Source organism: Cibotium barometz, chromosome 40 (genome assembly GCF_041138505.1).
Source record: "Cibotium barometz isolate CiBa-2024 chromosome 40, ASM4113850v1, whole genome shotgun sequence".
NCBI classification, from domain to species: domain Eukaryota; kingdom Viridiplantae; phylum Streptophyta; class Polypodiopsida; order Cyatheales; family Cibotiaceae; genus Cibotium; species Cibotium barometz.
In genome coordinates, this window is record NC_141085.1 from 9,841,827 (window position 1) to 9,858,524 (window position 16,698).

The 16,698-nt window shown below is 45.4% G+C and overlaps 1 protein-coding gene across 8 annotated transcripts in view; it reads right to left on the reverse strand.

Moving 5' to 3' along the window:
- Positions 1-611: 611 nt before the first annotated feature.
- LOC147615174 (uncharacterized) overlaps positions 612-16,698 on the reverse strand; it is a 46,886-nt gene continuing 30,799 nt past the window's right edge. For 4 of the 8 annotated variants that reach the window (XM_086779198.1, XM_086779195.1, XM_086779193.1 and 1 more), the window contains 6 exons: positions 16,260-16,477; positions 3,439-3,508; positions 1,854-1,961; positions 1,589-1,687; positions 1,376-1,501; positions 894-1,267 (listed from right to left, as the gene is read on the reverse strand). In XM_086779198.1, the coding sequence (XP_086635324.1) occupies positions 1,122-1,267; positions 1,376-1,501; positions 1,589-1,687; positions 1,854-1,961; positions 3,439-3,508; positions 16,260-16,442 (732 nt within the window). In that variant the 5' untranslated portion in view covers positions 16,443-16,477 and the 3' untranslated portion in view covers positions 894-1,121. The other 4 variants (XM_086779197.1, XM_086779196.1, XR_015262763.1 and 1 more) reach the window with 3 other exon arrangements.

The following is a 16,698-nucleotide window of genomic DNA, read 5'->3' on the forward strand; positions in this document are numbered from 1 at the left end:
AAAAAAAAAACAATGCTAGCAACATGGGTTAGGAGAAATGGTTAGTTGAAAGCTTAAATGCTAGGTCCTATGTTTAAGTCTTAGCTCATGCACTCTTTTTGTCAAAAAGAGTGTTCGACAAGAAGCGTGTCAGCTCACTTTTTGTCAAAGAGTTACCAAAATGTCATATGCTCTCTCTCTCTCTCTCTCTCTCAAACCCTATACACCGGGGGTGAGGTGGCATGCTATTCCTCTCAAAGATTCCCCTTATATCATGTGTTTGTCATGCTCTTCTATAATTCATCAATCATGAGTCATGTTGTGGTGTATCATGTGTCATGTAACTTCTGATATCATATAATTTCTCCCTCTCTATGAGTTTTGCCTTTAAGTCCTATTATGTGGTTGTCATCCGTCTATGTCATTCCTATGAGGCATGCATCACATCAGTGTGAGTTCACCTTTGAGTGATTTATCCCTCAAAAGGAATTTCACAAATGTTTCGATGAAGTTTCAATACTACTACAGCCCTGTCAAGATTGGACATGGGAGAAGAGGTGAGTGTCTGGTGACCAGAGAGATGCTTTTAATTACAAGCTTATTTTTGGCTCCTCAAAAGAAATACCCAGAGATTTCTGAAGTGACCAGAATTTAGCAAGATATCGACAACAGATATCATCCACAATTAGCAAGGGCTAAAACAACCATTCAAATTGAAGCAAAGGCAGATCTCCTCGCTCCATTCCTGACTTGCAAAAAGCAACATTGAGGCTAGCTCTGTAGCCTTTCTCAGAAAAGTTTATTTGAAATTATTGAGCTTAGTACTTTTTCAATAATCCATTATTATGAGCTGGTTTGCAGAGTTACAATTGAAAAATGTCCCCTCAAATGCTCTGATGAAAAAAACACTGGAAACTTTTGTGAGGTGAGTAGGTGGGTAAGTAGGAACATTAAGAAAACTTGTAGATGGGCAGTTCTAAGAAGACACTTATCAGTCATAGACAAAATTGTGTGCCACTTACCTTCCCCATGTTCTTTGATGCAAACGGTTTGTTTAGAATAATGAATTGTTAAGCATGTGTCTCAAGGAATTCGGAGAGACTGAATTCACTTCCTCGTCCTCTTCCATGCTCACAATCTATTTAGACCCGGGTGTCTTTCCATTCCTCAAGCTTCTGTAGCAGAAGCAACGACTGACTTTCTACATCTGAGCTGCTGGAGGATCCCTTGACAAGGGACTTGAGTAAAACTTCTGCCCCTGTTGCGTGCAATGCCTCCAATGCCACATCTTTTGCATGGAGTCAACAGAAGAAAGTCAGTTGTAAGAGCCATAAAAGCCTCCACTTATAATGAATACATGTTTGTGGTGTCAAAAGAAGAAGAGAAAAAGGCATACCACATTGACACAGTGACACAAGGGCTTTGACAGCTTCAAAGCGAGTTTTGTCGTCAGGGGCAAATTCTAGCATCTTTGCAAGCTCTGTGACTCCCCCTGCTTCCACAAAACTCTTTCTTCTCCTGTCTGTTAAAATAATAGTCTAGAAATTAAAAATTGAGAAAGGAGCTCAAAACTAATCATAAACAAGATGGTATAACGACAGGAAACAACCATTAGTTGCAATCAAAGATATCCTTGAAGCACCACTTCGTTTCATGAAGGGGTCTTCCAGTCGCACTAAGGCAACAGACTGCCAAATCAAGCTATCACCTGCAAACCAAGGGTTTTAACAAGACTCCCACATCCACAGGGCCGGCAGCCTACAAACTTCTCAATTATTGAAAACTAAAAATGAGAATTTTATTTGAAACAACATGCATCAAAAAAGCAGACCTCAGATCTCAGCAGCATTCATTGGAAAGGTTTCCTACCCTACCCATGATGGGAAACATGTTAAAGCTGACATAAGTTATTGTCACTGCTGCCAATAGCTTGACCAACCAGCCGACCTTTTTCACCACTTCCGACTCATCTGGCATGTTTTCTGCAGCTTCCAAAATCAATGAATCTCTGTTAAAACAATAATAATGCATTTTTTGAAGCAGTAGCTACCAAAAGAACGATTTGCTGCACAAACAAACGATTTGCTGCTTTTCTATGTGGAAGTGATGGCATGACCATTTTATTATAATCTTGGGGATCCAACCTGCATCCACAAATCAACACAAGTACGCGTATGCACACAGAAACGCACGAACACACGTACACACATGAGCACTAAACAATATACATAAATAGATATACTTATGGAAAGTTACTCACAATGCTTCAAATCATCAGCTCCATCATGCATAGCATAGAATACTTGCTATGGCATCCCCACTCACGCCATCAACTCCCAAGAGTACTTCATGTTAGTAATACATGGTAGATTAGGTCTCTCTCTCGCGACCGTGTATTGAGCATGAAGAGGAAGTAGTTTGTGCATGGGTTTAAGTCTTTGATTAGGCACTAATCACAATCAACGCTTCCAAAAAGTGGTCAAATAGGAAGTGAACTCCATGAAATGATCTTCACATCTCCTAACAAAGACTGAAAAGCAATCCTAATACTGACTCCAAAGCTCAATCGCTTCGAGAACTGCTAAATGATCTTGGTCTTTCCATCACCATAGATCGGTTGTGATAACTAGTCATACATTGCATTGGCAAAGATCGCAAAAAACCTGGTGGATCGCTAGAGGGAATAAGCAGGTAAAGAAAATCTAGAGGAAATAACCGACCAGGCAATTTCTTTTAGCTAATTCACCAAGTGCAAGCATTTTTGGAACCACTAGACAATTTAATCCTTACGAAGGGGATTCGTGCAGCAGCTACAATAAACTGTAAGGATTAAGTAGCACCATTTTTTAAGATATTGCAACCATTCAAAGTTAAAACCATGGATAAAACCTTCTATGGTTGTAGTAACTCGCTTCTGTGGCTCACTTACAGATTGGACACCTGCTAAACGAGAAGCTTATTTTTAATCCAGTAGTCTGAATGCCTGGCCTTGAAATCAGATTATGCTGTCAATATTACGTGTGCATGGTAAACTCCATTATGTAACAGAGTGTGTGATTCTCTCTCTAGCTCTCCCTTCTGCCCCAAGGGCTGAATTGCATACGATATATAATCGAAGGCAATTACCTGATACTGTTGGAGAACAAAAATTAGATATCTGTCCTATGATCAATAACTTCTTGCCCGCTCTTCATAAGCATTCGATTCTAAAGAGACAAAGCTAGTCTTTTACAATAAGGAGAAGAAAAATGCTGATTTTTTAGCAGGGGGAAGAAGTTAAAACACTATGAACATGTTTAGAAAACATGTGAACAAGTATTAAATGCAAGAAATACAAGACCAATTATCCATCTGAAGTAAGTCTTTGGAGGAGAAAAACTACTCTACATAATAGATTAAGTTATGAGTACAAAACATGCTGAATGCACTTCCAAACCTCAAGCTGTAACAAAAACTCACCATCCTTGGCTGTTGAACCTGCAGAATGCAGCCTTTGCATGGCAAACATTTGACTTTTTCCATGACAAACCTGCAGAAATTTACCGATTATAAACTTTTTTTCTGATGGTACTCACAAACATTAACCTATTTTGCGATGCTTAATTTCCTTGCTAAGTAAAACAAGACTGCCTTTCTTGGGGGGAGAGAGAAAGAAAGAAAGATATGTTAAAGTTTCCAAAAGACCCATACGGTCTATGAGACCAAAAAGGTAGTAGTACAATGTATCGACAATGAATACTGAACCATGGAAAAGAAAGAACTGTAAGAAACTACATAAGCTTAAGTATCCATGTGACGCTACATGATAAAAATGTGTGGTCACCACGTGATACCATCCTTCTCCGCAGTAGAACACAAAGCAGCCATAGCATCTCCCCTGAGTGATGGGAGCTCGCCATGTAGTTGAAGGTTATCCTGAATCTGCAGCTGTCGGGTCGAGGGATGAGGCCTCTCAAATCTTGGGCATTTGTCTCTCCGAGGGGATCGTGCATGCTCACTACTGACACTCCATGTACATGTGACGATATCACACATCTGTGTAGGCTGTCAGGGGGCTGTCAGGGACCTGGCTGGTCCTGCTGTTGCTCCTGTCAGGCCACTATAGTCGAAGACTGACCCAAAGAAATCTGTGATGCAGGTCTTCAAGGCACCATGCTAGCTCCGTCTCTCAGAGTGCTGCCTAAGCATGACCTCTCTCTCAAGCTACGATAAATACATGCCTGAACAGATTGGCAGTGCATAGAGCGTCCTCAAATCATGATATTATCACTGATGATACACAGCAAGCCATCTGTTCCCCACTAGATCCAGATCATCCAGGGAGAGATTGCTGCAGCTCCTATGATGATGGAGGCCTTGTTCTAGGCAATCACTTGTATACATAGGGTGAGGGAGATGGATCCACTTCAACTCCCCTGACTTGCACTATAGTCATCACAGCAGATAGCAGCCAGAGGAGAGCATTCTGGCGGTCATAAGGACATCAAGGTAGTTTTATTGGCCCAAAATGAGGGGAGACATGTTCACTCATGTGCAGCACTGTTTGGTTTGTCAAAAAGTGAAACCTCCTCACGAGAAGAAGACAAGGTTGTTACAACCTTTACCTATTCCCGAAGAGACTTTTCAAGATATCTCGATGGATTTTGTGATGAACCTATGTCCCAATCCAGGTAAGTGTAATATGCAATGTTTGACGATTGTTAATCATTTTAGCAAGTTTGTTCTGCTTATTCCTTGCAAGGCTAAGGTTAGTGCTGGAGATGTTGCTAGGTTATTTATCAAGCATTGGTACCCCATAGATGGCATACCTAGGACCATAGAGTCAGATTGAGATGCCAAGTTTACCGGTCATTTCTCGAGATAAGTGGATAAGATAAGTGTGCCATGTGGCATCCACTTATTAGAAGTGACATTTGTATGGGTGAAAAGATAAGGCTACAAGCCTACAAAAGCATTGTACTTGGTGAGTATCAAACACATCTATCAATCAATCTAATCATCATTGAGTAGGACTTATAGTCATAAACATCATGAGAACTTATACTAACTCTTTCTAAGCGGGAATTATGACGAGGCTTGGCGTAGGATCCGGGAACGATGTTTACCCACCCTCATCACAAACCCACACATCAAGCACTCATGCACACACATTATACCACATACCCCACCAATCCTAGCTCCCACATCCACCTCACGCACGTCCCACCACATCCACCTTCAGAGGATACATGGTGATGAAGGTTATACGTAGACTTGAGAACAGCCGATCACGGGATCACGAGGGGCTTATGGCTGAGCACCTCTCTTATGCACGCGACACCGTGGCACCCCTCCTAGCCCATATGTTCAATAGGGCCCTCTCTGAGGGCTTTCCCCCTACCTAGCCATCGCGCATGACTGCGCCTGTCCATAAGGCGCGAGACCAATTCGCTTCGAATGTTTTCGTCAGATTTTGTGCAGATCATGGCATCAAGAGGGAACTGGCCAATACATGATCGGCTTCAGAGAATGGAGTTGTAGAACGCAGAAACAGGACTGTGGTGGAGATGGCGAGGACCATGCTGGAGCATCATGATCTTCCTCATCCACTTTAGGGAGAGGCTGTGGCAACGGCTGTCCATACCCTCAACCAGTCTCCAACGACTTCAGTACCTAATATGACTCCGCTTGAGGCATACTTTGGCAGGAAACCTGATGTCTCCCACTTCCGTGTTTTTGGGAGCAATGCGTATATACATATTCCGAAGAAGCAGAGGGGGAAGCTTGACTCCAAATCCCGTAAGCTTATATTTGTGGGGTATAATTCTCTTTCCAAGGGATACAGATTGTATGATCCAGAGGGGAATGAGATTGTTCTCAGCCGAGATGTGGTCTTTGATGAGCATGTTCCAGTATCCACTGTCGAGGAGCCACCACTTCTTGGAGATCCATAGGAGTCTGATGATGATTCCCAGACCATTGTTCCAGTTGGTCAACCACAATCAATACACGAGGTTTAGCCCGCAGCTGGAGTAGAGCCCCCGCAAGAGCAGGAGGCTCCACGATCTGCTCGAGTACCCAGGTGGTTGATGGACACCCTTCGGGAGTCAGATGTCACGGAGCTACCCTCCGAGTGGACCACAGAGGACGGCCCTCAAAGATCGCACAGAGTCCGCAACAAAAGCAATACAGCGGAGCTTCTTCAGGTAAACTATGCTTTGATGTCTCCTATTATGCAGGAGAAGGAGCCCACTTCCGTTAAGGAAGCCCTTTCACAGGATACTTGGAGGAAAGCCATGCAGGTGGAACTTGATGCCATCGAGAAGAACAACACATGGGAGTTGGTACCCAGGCCATCGAAACGGTCAGTCATTGTGGTGTCAAATGGGTCTTTAAGACCAAATATGCATCAGATGGGTCGGTGGACAAACACAAAGCCAAACTCGTGGCTAAAGGTTATGCTCAGCAGCCAGGCATCGACTACGAGGATACCTTTGCACCGACAGCAAGGATGACCACGATTCGGACCGTTCTTCCCCTTGCTTCTTCTCAGAGGTGGCCTGGGTATCAAATGGATGTAAAATCTGCGTTCCTTAATGGTGACCTGTAGGAGGAGGTGTATGTTGAGCAGCCTCCACGCTTTGTTGTTCCAAGATCAGAAGGAATGGTTTACAGGTTACGTAAGGCCTTGTATGGTGTTAAACAGGCTCCCAGGGCTTGGAATCAGAAGATTGATTCCTTCTTTGTCCGGACTGGTTTTCAGAGATCGGTTGCAGATCCCAACCTATATCTCTTTCGGGAACGCGGCATGGTTACGATTATCATCCTTTATGTGGATGATCTCATCCTCACCGGCAGTCATGTGGAGCACATTGGTGTGAAGAAGGCTGCCTTGTCAAAGGAGTTTGAGATGACCCACCTAGGCTTACTCCACTTCTTTTTGGGATTGGAGATCTGGCTCTATTTTCTGCAATCTACTTGCTCTTGTGGTCTCAGATTTGGTTATCATCTCCGCTGCATATTTTGACACAGGCGTTATCTTGTGAAGTTTAAGAACTATCTTCCCATTGATGCTAAATGGGTAGATTAAGAGTTCTTTAGAGATTGCCCGCATGTGCTTCAGACATATTTGGATGCTTTTAAGGTGCGGACTACTGGTTAGAAGCCGGGGGGGATGTCACCATTTGGCCACCCAATTGGTCCACCCGTGCTTTCTTATCATGTATGTACATTGGATCGGTGTCCATGGCAGTTGTTTATGCGGCGGATTGATGCCGATACTCTGGACTTGGCTTTCCGTTGGGACTTGTGCCTTTGTGTACATGCCCGAAAATGCTTGGTGGATTGGTGTTCCATTGGGTTTGGTACCTTGTGTACTTGTCTGGAGCACGTCTATTTTGGTATAGTCTCATGAACAGGGATTATCCATACCAATGCTGCATTGCATAGCATCTTTATGTGCTCGCTTGCAATTGAAATTGCATGCTATTTTCATGCTTGCTTGACCAATGTGTAGTTCCGGGTAAGGGGACGCCCGCCCGCGAACCGTGCATGTGAAACTGTTTGCTAACATGGTTATGTGGCATGTGACAGGTGGTAAGTATTGGTCATAAACCTAGCCTTGGGAGTTAGCACTAATTTATAAGTGAGTGTGTACACACTTCATTAAGTTTTGGACGACCAAAACTCACTTATAAATTATGACCAGCCCGGTGTTCACACACACTGATGTCCCGAGGTGGACATAACCCAATGTCCACCGCCCAGACCTTATCCCCTTTGTACAAAGGGAGTAACCAGCCATGTGTCCATTCTAGCTTGCTCCACAAAGCACCTGCCTACCACCTACACTGGACAACTCACCACCTCACTCCTCTCTCTAAAGATTGGCGTCTCCTTCATGAGGGCTGTTGGGCTGCATTTTTTGCACTTTCTCCTTCCCAACTCCATTTCCAAGCTTGCTAAGGTGTTTCTCCAGCTTCCGAGAGTGTTTCTGAATGCTAATCACTCTCCTACACACTCCCAATGACTGAAATTCAGCAAAACAACTCTCTTTATTGCTGTAATTTCTGGTCTTTTTGCTGAAAACCCTAATTTCAGCCCTCCTTTCTCAAGTTGAACCATAGGGGAAGCTTTCCCAAGGTTCCCTTCATCCTCTTGAAGATTTTTGTCGCGAAGAAATGCGACAAATCGAAGATCTCATCACTCCAAGGACTTCCATCGCGAAGAGCGGATCTAGACTTATGGTATCTTCTTGAACATGGTTAGCTCCAATGCCCGGATTATGAATATATTGGATTTTAGACTTGAGCCCAACTCTTCCTCTGCAGTAAGGGAAGGATATTCAACTACGAGAGTAACTCGTAGAGTCGCCCACTTCATGGAAATTGGGAAACGATTATGGATCTATGGAGACTCTCCTAGTCTCACCCATTTATTTCGGGTCGGCCTTATTGATGTAAGGGCAATTTTACTCAATTGCAGTCAACTGTTTATAAGAAGGGGGAATGTCACCATTTGGTCATCTCTTCAGTTGGAGAACAACGTTTGTAGACATCAGAGGGGAGAGATGAGAACGGGGGATTTCCAAGAATCACAAGGTGATGAACACCTATAAAAAGCCAAGATTTGATAAAGTACTGCCAGAGGAGTACTCAGAAAGTTTCTGCGTGAGATTTGGACACCGGATGTGTGTTGCGGGACTTTTTCTCTTATGAATAATTTATAAGGCTATCTTTTCACACTTATTTAAGTGGGTGGACATTTTATGGGCTTTGTAATTGAGAGCATACATATTGGGTGGACCAGAATTTTAATCCTTATGGACACACAAAAAAAGGCACCCATATGTCATGGACTATTTATGCTTTTATATATATTCATGGCGGCTGTCCTTGCTCTTCACATTTGGGGAATCGTGAGCATAAAAAAAAGGGGTGCTTTTGATATTTATGCCTCAACCCTATGCTATACATAGAGGAGTAGGCCTCTTATGGACTGGTTTCATGCACAAGTGATGGGATCTATCTCTCTCTCATATGCTCGTTAATCTGCAGAAAACAGGACGGTTCTCTCTCTCTCTCTCTCTCTCTCTCTCTCTCTCTCTCTCTCTCAGTCAGCAGGTCAATGCTACTGTTCTGGTTTGCTTTAGCTGGTCGCCCTCAGGCTGGCCGACAGCTATTGTAGAGTCTCCTCCTTTTGGTTGCACCAGAGCTGGCCGTACTGCTGCTGTGCAGTTCTGTCCCTATTGGCTAACAGCAGTGATTGTCTTTTTCTTCCGCACCTAGTTGGTGCAGAGAACAGGCCGTACAGCAGCACAACAGTTGTAGATTCTTTACTCTTGCTCGTCTAGCTGCTGCAGAAGCTGGCCGTACAACAGCACCCTTGCAAAGGACTGGCCGTACAGCAGCTATTTCTCTCTCTATCGCTTGCTCGACTGGTTGCTGCAGAGGTGTATGCTGTACAGCCGGCTGTATATGGAGTTCCTGGCTCTACAAGCTTGTGATGGTCTTGGAAATCTGGTGTTGAAAAACATCCTCATCGCTCATATTTGTAACTCTCTGAAATGAAATATTGTTCCGAAAGAGGGGTCAGCCCGTTCTGGCCTCAGTGCAGTGTAGTGTTTATTCATCTCCTTCTGTTCGGTGTTTGCTCTGCTGTGGATTTAAAAATGTGTTTTGGAGTGCCGGATCGGTTACAGCTGAGCAAATACCCAAAGAGGACAGGACATGTGGACTCTGTCAAACGGAAGTTAAGTCAAAGGAGCACTATGTTTGCCAATGCCAAGTCTGTTAGAAGTTCATCTCCTGTCTTAATCAGACACCAGGGCCTCTGTTGTGGGTGTGCCCGCCCTGTATAGGTGTTTTATCGTTTTTCCTCACTCCCCGTATTTTTTCCCCATTTTTCCTTGGTGTGGGTGGATGCCACAAGCTGGCAGGAGCCTCTGATGCTGGCCGACTACACTCGTGTTCCTGAAGACTGGCCGACTTGATCAGAGGAGGTCGTGGTGTTTTTCTGCTGGCCGACTGGCTTTGGCCAGTCGTAGAGGGCTGGTGGCACTTCATGCGCTGGCCGACTACATCCATGGGGCCATATAAATAGGCCCCATGATCCCCACTTTGTATTCATTCAGTTTTTCTCGGGATCTTGTGTATAGAGAAGAGTTTACACCCCTATCTCTCTGTCTTTCTTGTGCTGTCTATTTTCTGCACTCTACTTGCTCTTGTGGTCTCAAGTTTGGTTATCATTTCCGCTGCGTATTTTGACATGGTATCATAGCCCTAGGCTCTTGATAGATCTTGGGAGTTTTCTGAGCAAGAAGGGGATAATTGAGTTGCTGATTGGTGGACTGTTTTGGACTGTTTGGGAAGAGAAGTTGCAAGAGGAAGGCGGGCTAAGGTGCTGGACAGCCACTTGCAGGCTTAGGGTTTTTTTCCCCACGCACCCACCCTTTTCAGTTACATCGCCGGGATGGCAGATTTGTTAGAGATGGCTGAGAAGCACGTGAAGATCTCAACTCTCCCCACGTTCCTTGTGGACCGTCAGTTGGGCGGGAACAATTACGGCATCCGCAAGGTTATGATGGAGTCTGTGCTGGAGTCACATGACCTTGCTGATTTCATCGTCATTGGGGTTCCACTGCCGGAAGTAGAGAAAGGGGAGTTACTATCGATGAAGAAGGACCGAGAGGCACAGGCACAGATGTGGGATCGTGTCAACGCTAGGGTCCGGTCATTTATTTTCCTCAATATCAATCACGTAAAGCACATGACGCTGGCCAAAGGCATATGGCAGCACTTGGCTTCTCGTTATAACAGGGTATCACCCATGAAGAGGATCTCCTTGGAAGTGCAGATGCGGGTTATGAACCCTGCAAAGTCATCGACGATGCGGGAGCACATTAACAAGCTGCACGCCCTTCAGCAGGAAGTCCTCCAGGCTAGGAAGGTGATATCATCAGAAGATATGGCCATTACTTTGCTGTCCCACTTGCCTGCTCAGTATTCCGCTTTCTACTCCTCTTATTACCTGGGAGGAGCTTGCGCCCATGGTCTTGGACCAGGAGGAACGTTTCACGAACCCTCCTCACAGCGGAGGTTCGGAGGCCTTAACTGGCCAACAGTCGAAAGGCTAGAATAACAACAAGGGCAAAGGGAAGGCTTCACCGGAAAAGTCTTATGAGAAGAAGCCTGACACAGATCGAGAGAAACTGAAGGCCGAACGATCCTGCAATGATTGTGGCGAGAAAGGCCACTATTGGAGGAAGTGTCCTAAGCGGACTGGGAAGAGTGCTGATTCTTTAGCCTCAGCTGCAAAGACTCCTGCATTTGTGCACTTAGAGATGATGGACTCCGATGCTTCATCGTCTTCGAGCGAGAAGGCAGTTGGCTTCACCGCAAAGGATACCCGGGAATGGATTCTTGACAGTGGTGCTTCCAGGCTCATGACTCCGTCCCGTGATTTCTTTTTGGATCTGGAACGGCAGTCAGGTCGCATTTTTATTGGCGACAACTCCACTATTCCGATACACACTGAGAGCCGGATGGAGATTATTCCCGATGACAAGGGGGACAAGCATGCTTCCCGTGTTCTTTATGTCCTTGCTCTGGGCTTTCATCTTCTGTCAGTGCATGAAGTATGCAAGACTGGCTTTCGAGTGGAATTTGAGGAGCATTCAGTTGCTCTACGGGACCGTGAGACTGGCCAGGTTGTTTGGGAAGGCGGTGTGGAGAATGGTATCTACAAGCTCTCTGTACTCTCCTTATTGACAGGTTCTCAGGTCGGAGACCTGTGGCACTTCAGTTTTGGCCACTTAAATGTGGATGCACTGCGGCGAGCTTTTCGGGACCAGATGGTGGTTGGCTTGCCAGATGTTGGCAACAGGCAAGGACGTTGCAGTTCTTGCATACGTGATAAGCAGCACAGGGAATCTTTCCGAAGCAGGCTTCCACGCGGGCTTCAAAACCATTGGAGTTGTATCACACTGACTTGTGTGGACCTCAGCAAACACCATCATTGGGAGGATCTCTCTATTTTATGCTGCTTGTTGATGACTGTACCAGATTCACGTGGGTCTACTTTCTTTCACAGAAGGACCAAGCTTTTGCACGGTTCAAGGATTGGCACGTGAGGGTGGAGAAAGAGTCTGGGTTACAGGTAAAGACTCTCGGGGCTGACAAAGAGGGTGAATTCTCCTCAACCATGGCATCAAGAGGGAACTAGCCAATACCGGATCGCCTTCAGAGAATGGAGTTGTAGAACGCAAAAACAGGACTGTGGTGGAGATGGCGAGAACCATGCTAGAGCATCGTGATCTTCCTCGTCCACTTTGGGGGGAGGCTATGGCAACGGCTGTCCATACCCTCAACCGATCTCCAACGACTTCAGTACCTAATATGACTCCGTTTGAGGCATACTTTGGCAGGAAACCTGATGTCTCGCACTTCCGTGTTTTTGGGAGTGATGCGTATGTTCATATTCCAAAGAAGCAGAGGGGGAAGCTTGACTCCAAGTCCCGCAAGCTTATATTTGTGGGGTATAATTCTCTTTCCAAGGGATACAGATTGTATGATCCAGACAGGAATGAGATTGTTGTCAGCCGGGATGTGGTCTTTGATGAGCATGTTCCACTATCCACTGTCGAGGAGCTGCCACTTCTTGGAGATCCAGAGGAGTCTGATGATGATTCCCAGACCATTGCTCCAATTGATCACCCTCAGTCAACACAGGAGGTTGAGCCCGCAGCTGCAGTACAGCCCCCGCAACAGCAGGAGGCTCCACGATCTGTTCGAGTACCCAGGTGGTTGTTGGACACCCTTCGGGAGTCAGGTGTCACGGAGTTACCCTCCGAGTGGACCACAGAGGACGGCCCTCGAAGATCACACAGAGTCCGAGACAAAAGCAATACAGGGGAGCTTCTTCAAGTAAACTATGCTCTGATGTCTCGTATTATGCGAGACAAGGAGCCCACTTCCGTCAAGGAAGCCCTTTCAGAGGATACTTGGAGGAAAGCCATGCAGGTGAAACTTGATGCCATCGAGAAGAACAACACATGGGAGTTGCTACCGAGGCCGTCGAAACGGTCAGTCATTGGTGTCAAATGGGTCTTTAAGACCAAATATGCCTCTGATGGGTCCAAACTCGTGGCTAAAGGTTATGCTCAGCGGCCAGGCATCAACTACGAGAATACCTTTGCACCGACAGCACGGATGTCCACGATTCGGACCGTTCTCGCCCTTGCTTCTTCTCAGAGGTGGCCCGTGTATCAAATGGATGTCAAATCTGCGTTCCTTAAATGGTGACCTGCAAGCACGAGGAGGTGTATGTTGAGCAGCCTCCAGGCATTGTTGTTCCAGGATCAGAAGGGAAGGTTTACAAGTTACGTAAGGCCTTGTATGGTCTTAAGCAAGCTCCCAGGGCTTGGAATCAGAAGATTGATTCCTTCTTTGTTCGGACTGGATTTCAGAGATCGGTTGCAGATCCTAACCTGTATCTCTTTCGGGAACGCGGCATGGTTACGATTATCATCCTTTATGTGGATGATCTCATTCTCACCGACGGTCATGTGGAGCACATTGGTGTGACGAAGGCTGCCTTGTCAAAGGAGTTTGAGATGACCGACTTAGGCTTGTTCCACTTCTTTTTGGGATTGGAGATCTGGCAGACCCAGAGGGGGTTTTTTGTCTCTCCGCAACGGTATGTTCATGAGTTGCTTGAGGCCTTTGGGATGGAGAACTGCAAGCCTATTACTTTGCCAATGGACCCAAACACAAAGTTAACTGTTAATGATCCTTGTGTGCCAGTCGATGCCTCGCAATACCAGAAGTTGGTTGGTTCATTGATCTGGTTGTTGAACACCAGATTGGACTGGAGCGTCTCCGTGGGGCTGTTGAGCTCTTTTATGCAGATACCATTGAAGTCTCATTGGGACGCAGGATTGCGGATCTTGCGGTATCTGCAATCGAAGGATCTAGGAGTCTTTTACGCAGGACGGGATGGAGTCACACTCCAAGGTTGGAGTGACTCAGATTGGGGAGGAGATCCAGACACGAGGAGATCTACTTCAGGATACAGTTTTACCCTTGGCTCAGGAGCAGTTTCTTGGAGCAATAAGCGGCAGCCAACTATTGCCCTATCTTCGACAGAGGCAAAGTACCGGGCTACTTGCGGTGCTGCTTGCGAGGTTGTGTGGTTGCGGAGGCTGCTAGGCGAGATTGGGTTTCCACAGAAGGAGCCCACAGTCATCCAGTGCGATAACCAGAGTTGTATAGCTATTGCTCGGAACCCGGTCTTCCATGCCCGGACCAAGCACATAGAGATACAGTATCACTTTGTAGGTGAGAAGATCTTGGCTGGTGACATCTTGCTCCTTTATTGTTCGACGGAGGACAATGCGGCGGACCTCTTCACGAAGTCTCTACCTTAGGCTACGCTCAGGCGGCACTCCAGCTCCCTTGGGTTGATTTCAAGGCCAGGAGCTGAGAGGGGGTGTTAGAAGTCATCTCCTGTCTTAATCAGACACCAGGGCCTCTGTTGTGGGTGTGCCCGCCTTGTATAGGTGTTTTATCATTTTTCCTCACTCCCCGTATTTTTTCCCCATTTTTCCTTGGTGTGGGTGGATGCCACAAGCTGGCAAGAGCCTCTGATGCTGGCCAACTGCACTCATGTGTTCCTGAAGACTGGCCGACTTGATCAGAGGAGGTCGTGGTGTTTTTCTGCTGGCCGACTGGCTTTGCCCAGTCGTGGAGGGCTGGTGGCACTTCATGCGCTGGCAGACTGCATCCATGGGGCCATATAAATAGGCCCCATGATCCCCACTTTGTATTCATTCAGTTTTTCTCGGGATCTTGTGTATAGAGAAGAGTTTACACGGCTATCTCTCTGTCTTTCTTGTGCTGTCTATTTTCTGCACTCTACTTGCTCTTGTGGTTTCAAGTTTGGTTATCATTTCCGTTGCGTATTTTGACAGATCAAAGGGAGATTTCACCATCTATTCAGAGGGGGATTTGGACCCTTATCCTGGATCATAGAGTACCCAGATCAAGGGTGCCTTAGACTCTTCTTGCTAGAGCTCAAGCGACACAAAGAGTCACAACTCAGAGATCCTCACCCCAATAGCCCTCTTCTCAACTTACCATCACCAGTTTTTACCAACCTAGAGTGGTGGATAGGGAGGCACAAGAGCCCATCACAATGGATAGAGAAGCCTATACCATAGTGCCCCCTCACAACAGGCCCATGGGAGTCAGATCACATCAGGCATGCACACTCCAGAGAGCTAGATGCCATCGTCCCATCGGACCCCAACAGCCTCGTCCTCACAGCAGACTATCGACATCTCTAGCCTTCTTGTATCACCCATGATGGACATCCTCGATGGGCCCTTGCCTGGCATACGAGGTTGATTGATTGTTTTATTCAGCTCTTCCATATTCCATCACTTATTGTACCCTATACCTAGCATAGTAGGATCTAGATTTTTCATCTTGTATAATCTCTGAGATCTTAGCTTTCAGTTTTCAGTTTTAGTTATTGTTGCTTTTTCTTATTTCATCCATGACGAGATTTCATGGACACACACACACACACATATATATATATATACCATGGATCTTTTTGATCCACCATAGCTTAGGCTTGTACCTGCATAACCCTAAATCTACAGTCCAAACATAGCAGCCGAGGCCACTACCCTCGAGCACCACGCACCCGGGGAGTCACTAGAGAGACAAGGGTATACATTTTAGTCAAGTTTTCCTTCTTGAAAGAGACCCACCCTCCTTAGTCAAGTTTATCTTCTAAGAAATGTACAGATCCTCTATAAAAAAGCAATATCAATAGGATTTGAATCCTAGATCTCTTTACTAAGGGCCATGGGCTCTACCACTAAGCTACACAAGCTAGTACATTGTTGCATATTACAAAATATAACCTTTTTTAGCGTTCTCTTGTTTCCTTTAATAGGCAGCCTTTCTTTGATGTAAGTGGCTTTAATAGTGTGGATAGCTTTTTGATAAAACCCCATAAATGTAATTCTTGATTCTAATTTTTGAGTGGACAAATAAATTGTGGTATCACACATAATAATGGAAGTGGTGGTATACACCCTTATATTGAAAAAGCTAGGAAAGAAGTATACCTAAGAAATAGATTACAAACACCATTGGTTGTGGTTGTTGGGTTAGAAAGTTTAAAAATCCAAACACACCATACTCATTAACCACGACGACATTATTGGAAAACTGATATCGGTATTAAAAGATATTTATCTAAGGTGCAATGTAGAATGGAAAGAAACACACCTGAGTTGTGCAACGGAGATGGTGTGGTTGGGTGCATAGTAAATAGTGGCTGGTGATGCTTCGACACAAACGGGGGCATTGATTGCCCGCTTCTGCTAGTGCTGTGATGTGGTAGTAGTGCTGCTGCCAGTGCTTCTTGGTGTGGTTGGTAGCCAAAAGACGGCTCACAACCCGCCTCATCATCTCCTCACAATGTCGTTAGGTCAGAAATAGTGGACCTGTTAAAACCTTTAAAACTTTCTTTTAAAATTGGATCAATATCAAACATAGTCACAAGTAACGTTTCAAGGTCCTCATTTTGAGGTTTTTGAAGTTTTGCCAAGAAACATTTCATCCCAAAATAGAAAAACCAATAGGTTTCAAAAAAATTAATATTTTTTAAATTTAATTAGACCATTTAGAGATCACGCTGAAAAATGCAAATTGCACAAAGATAACA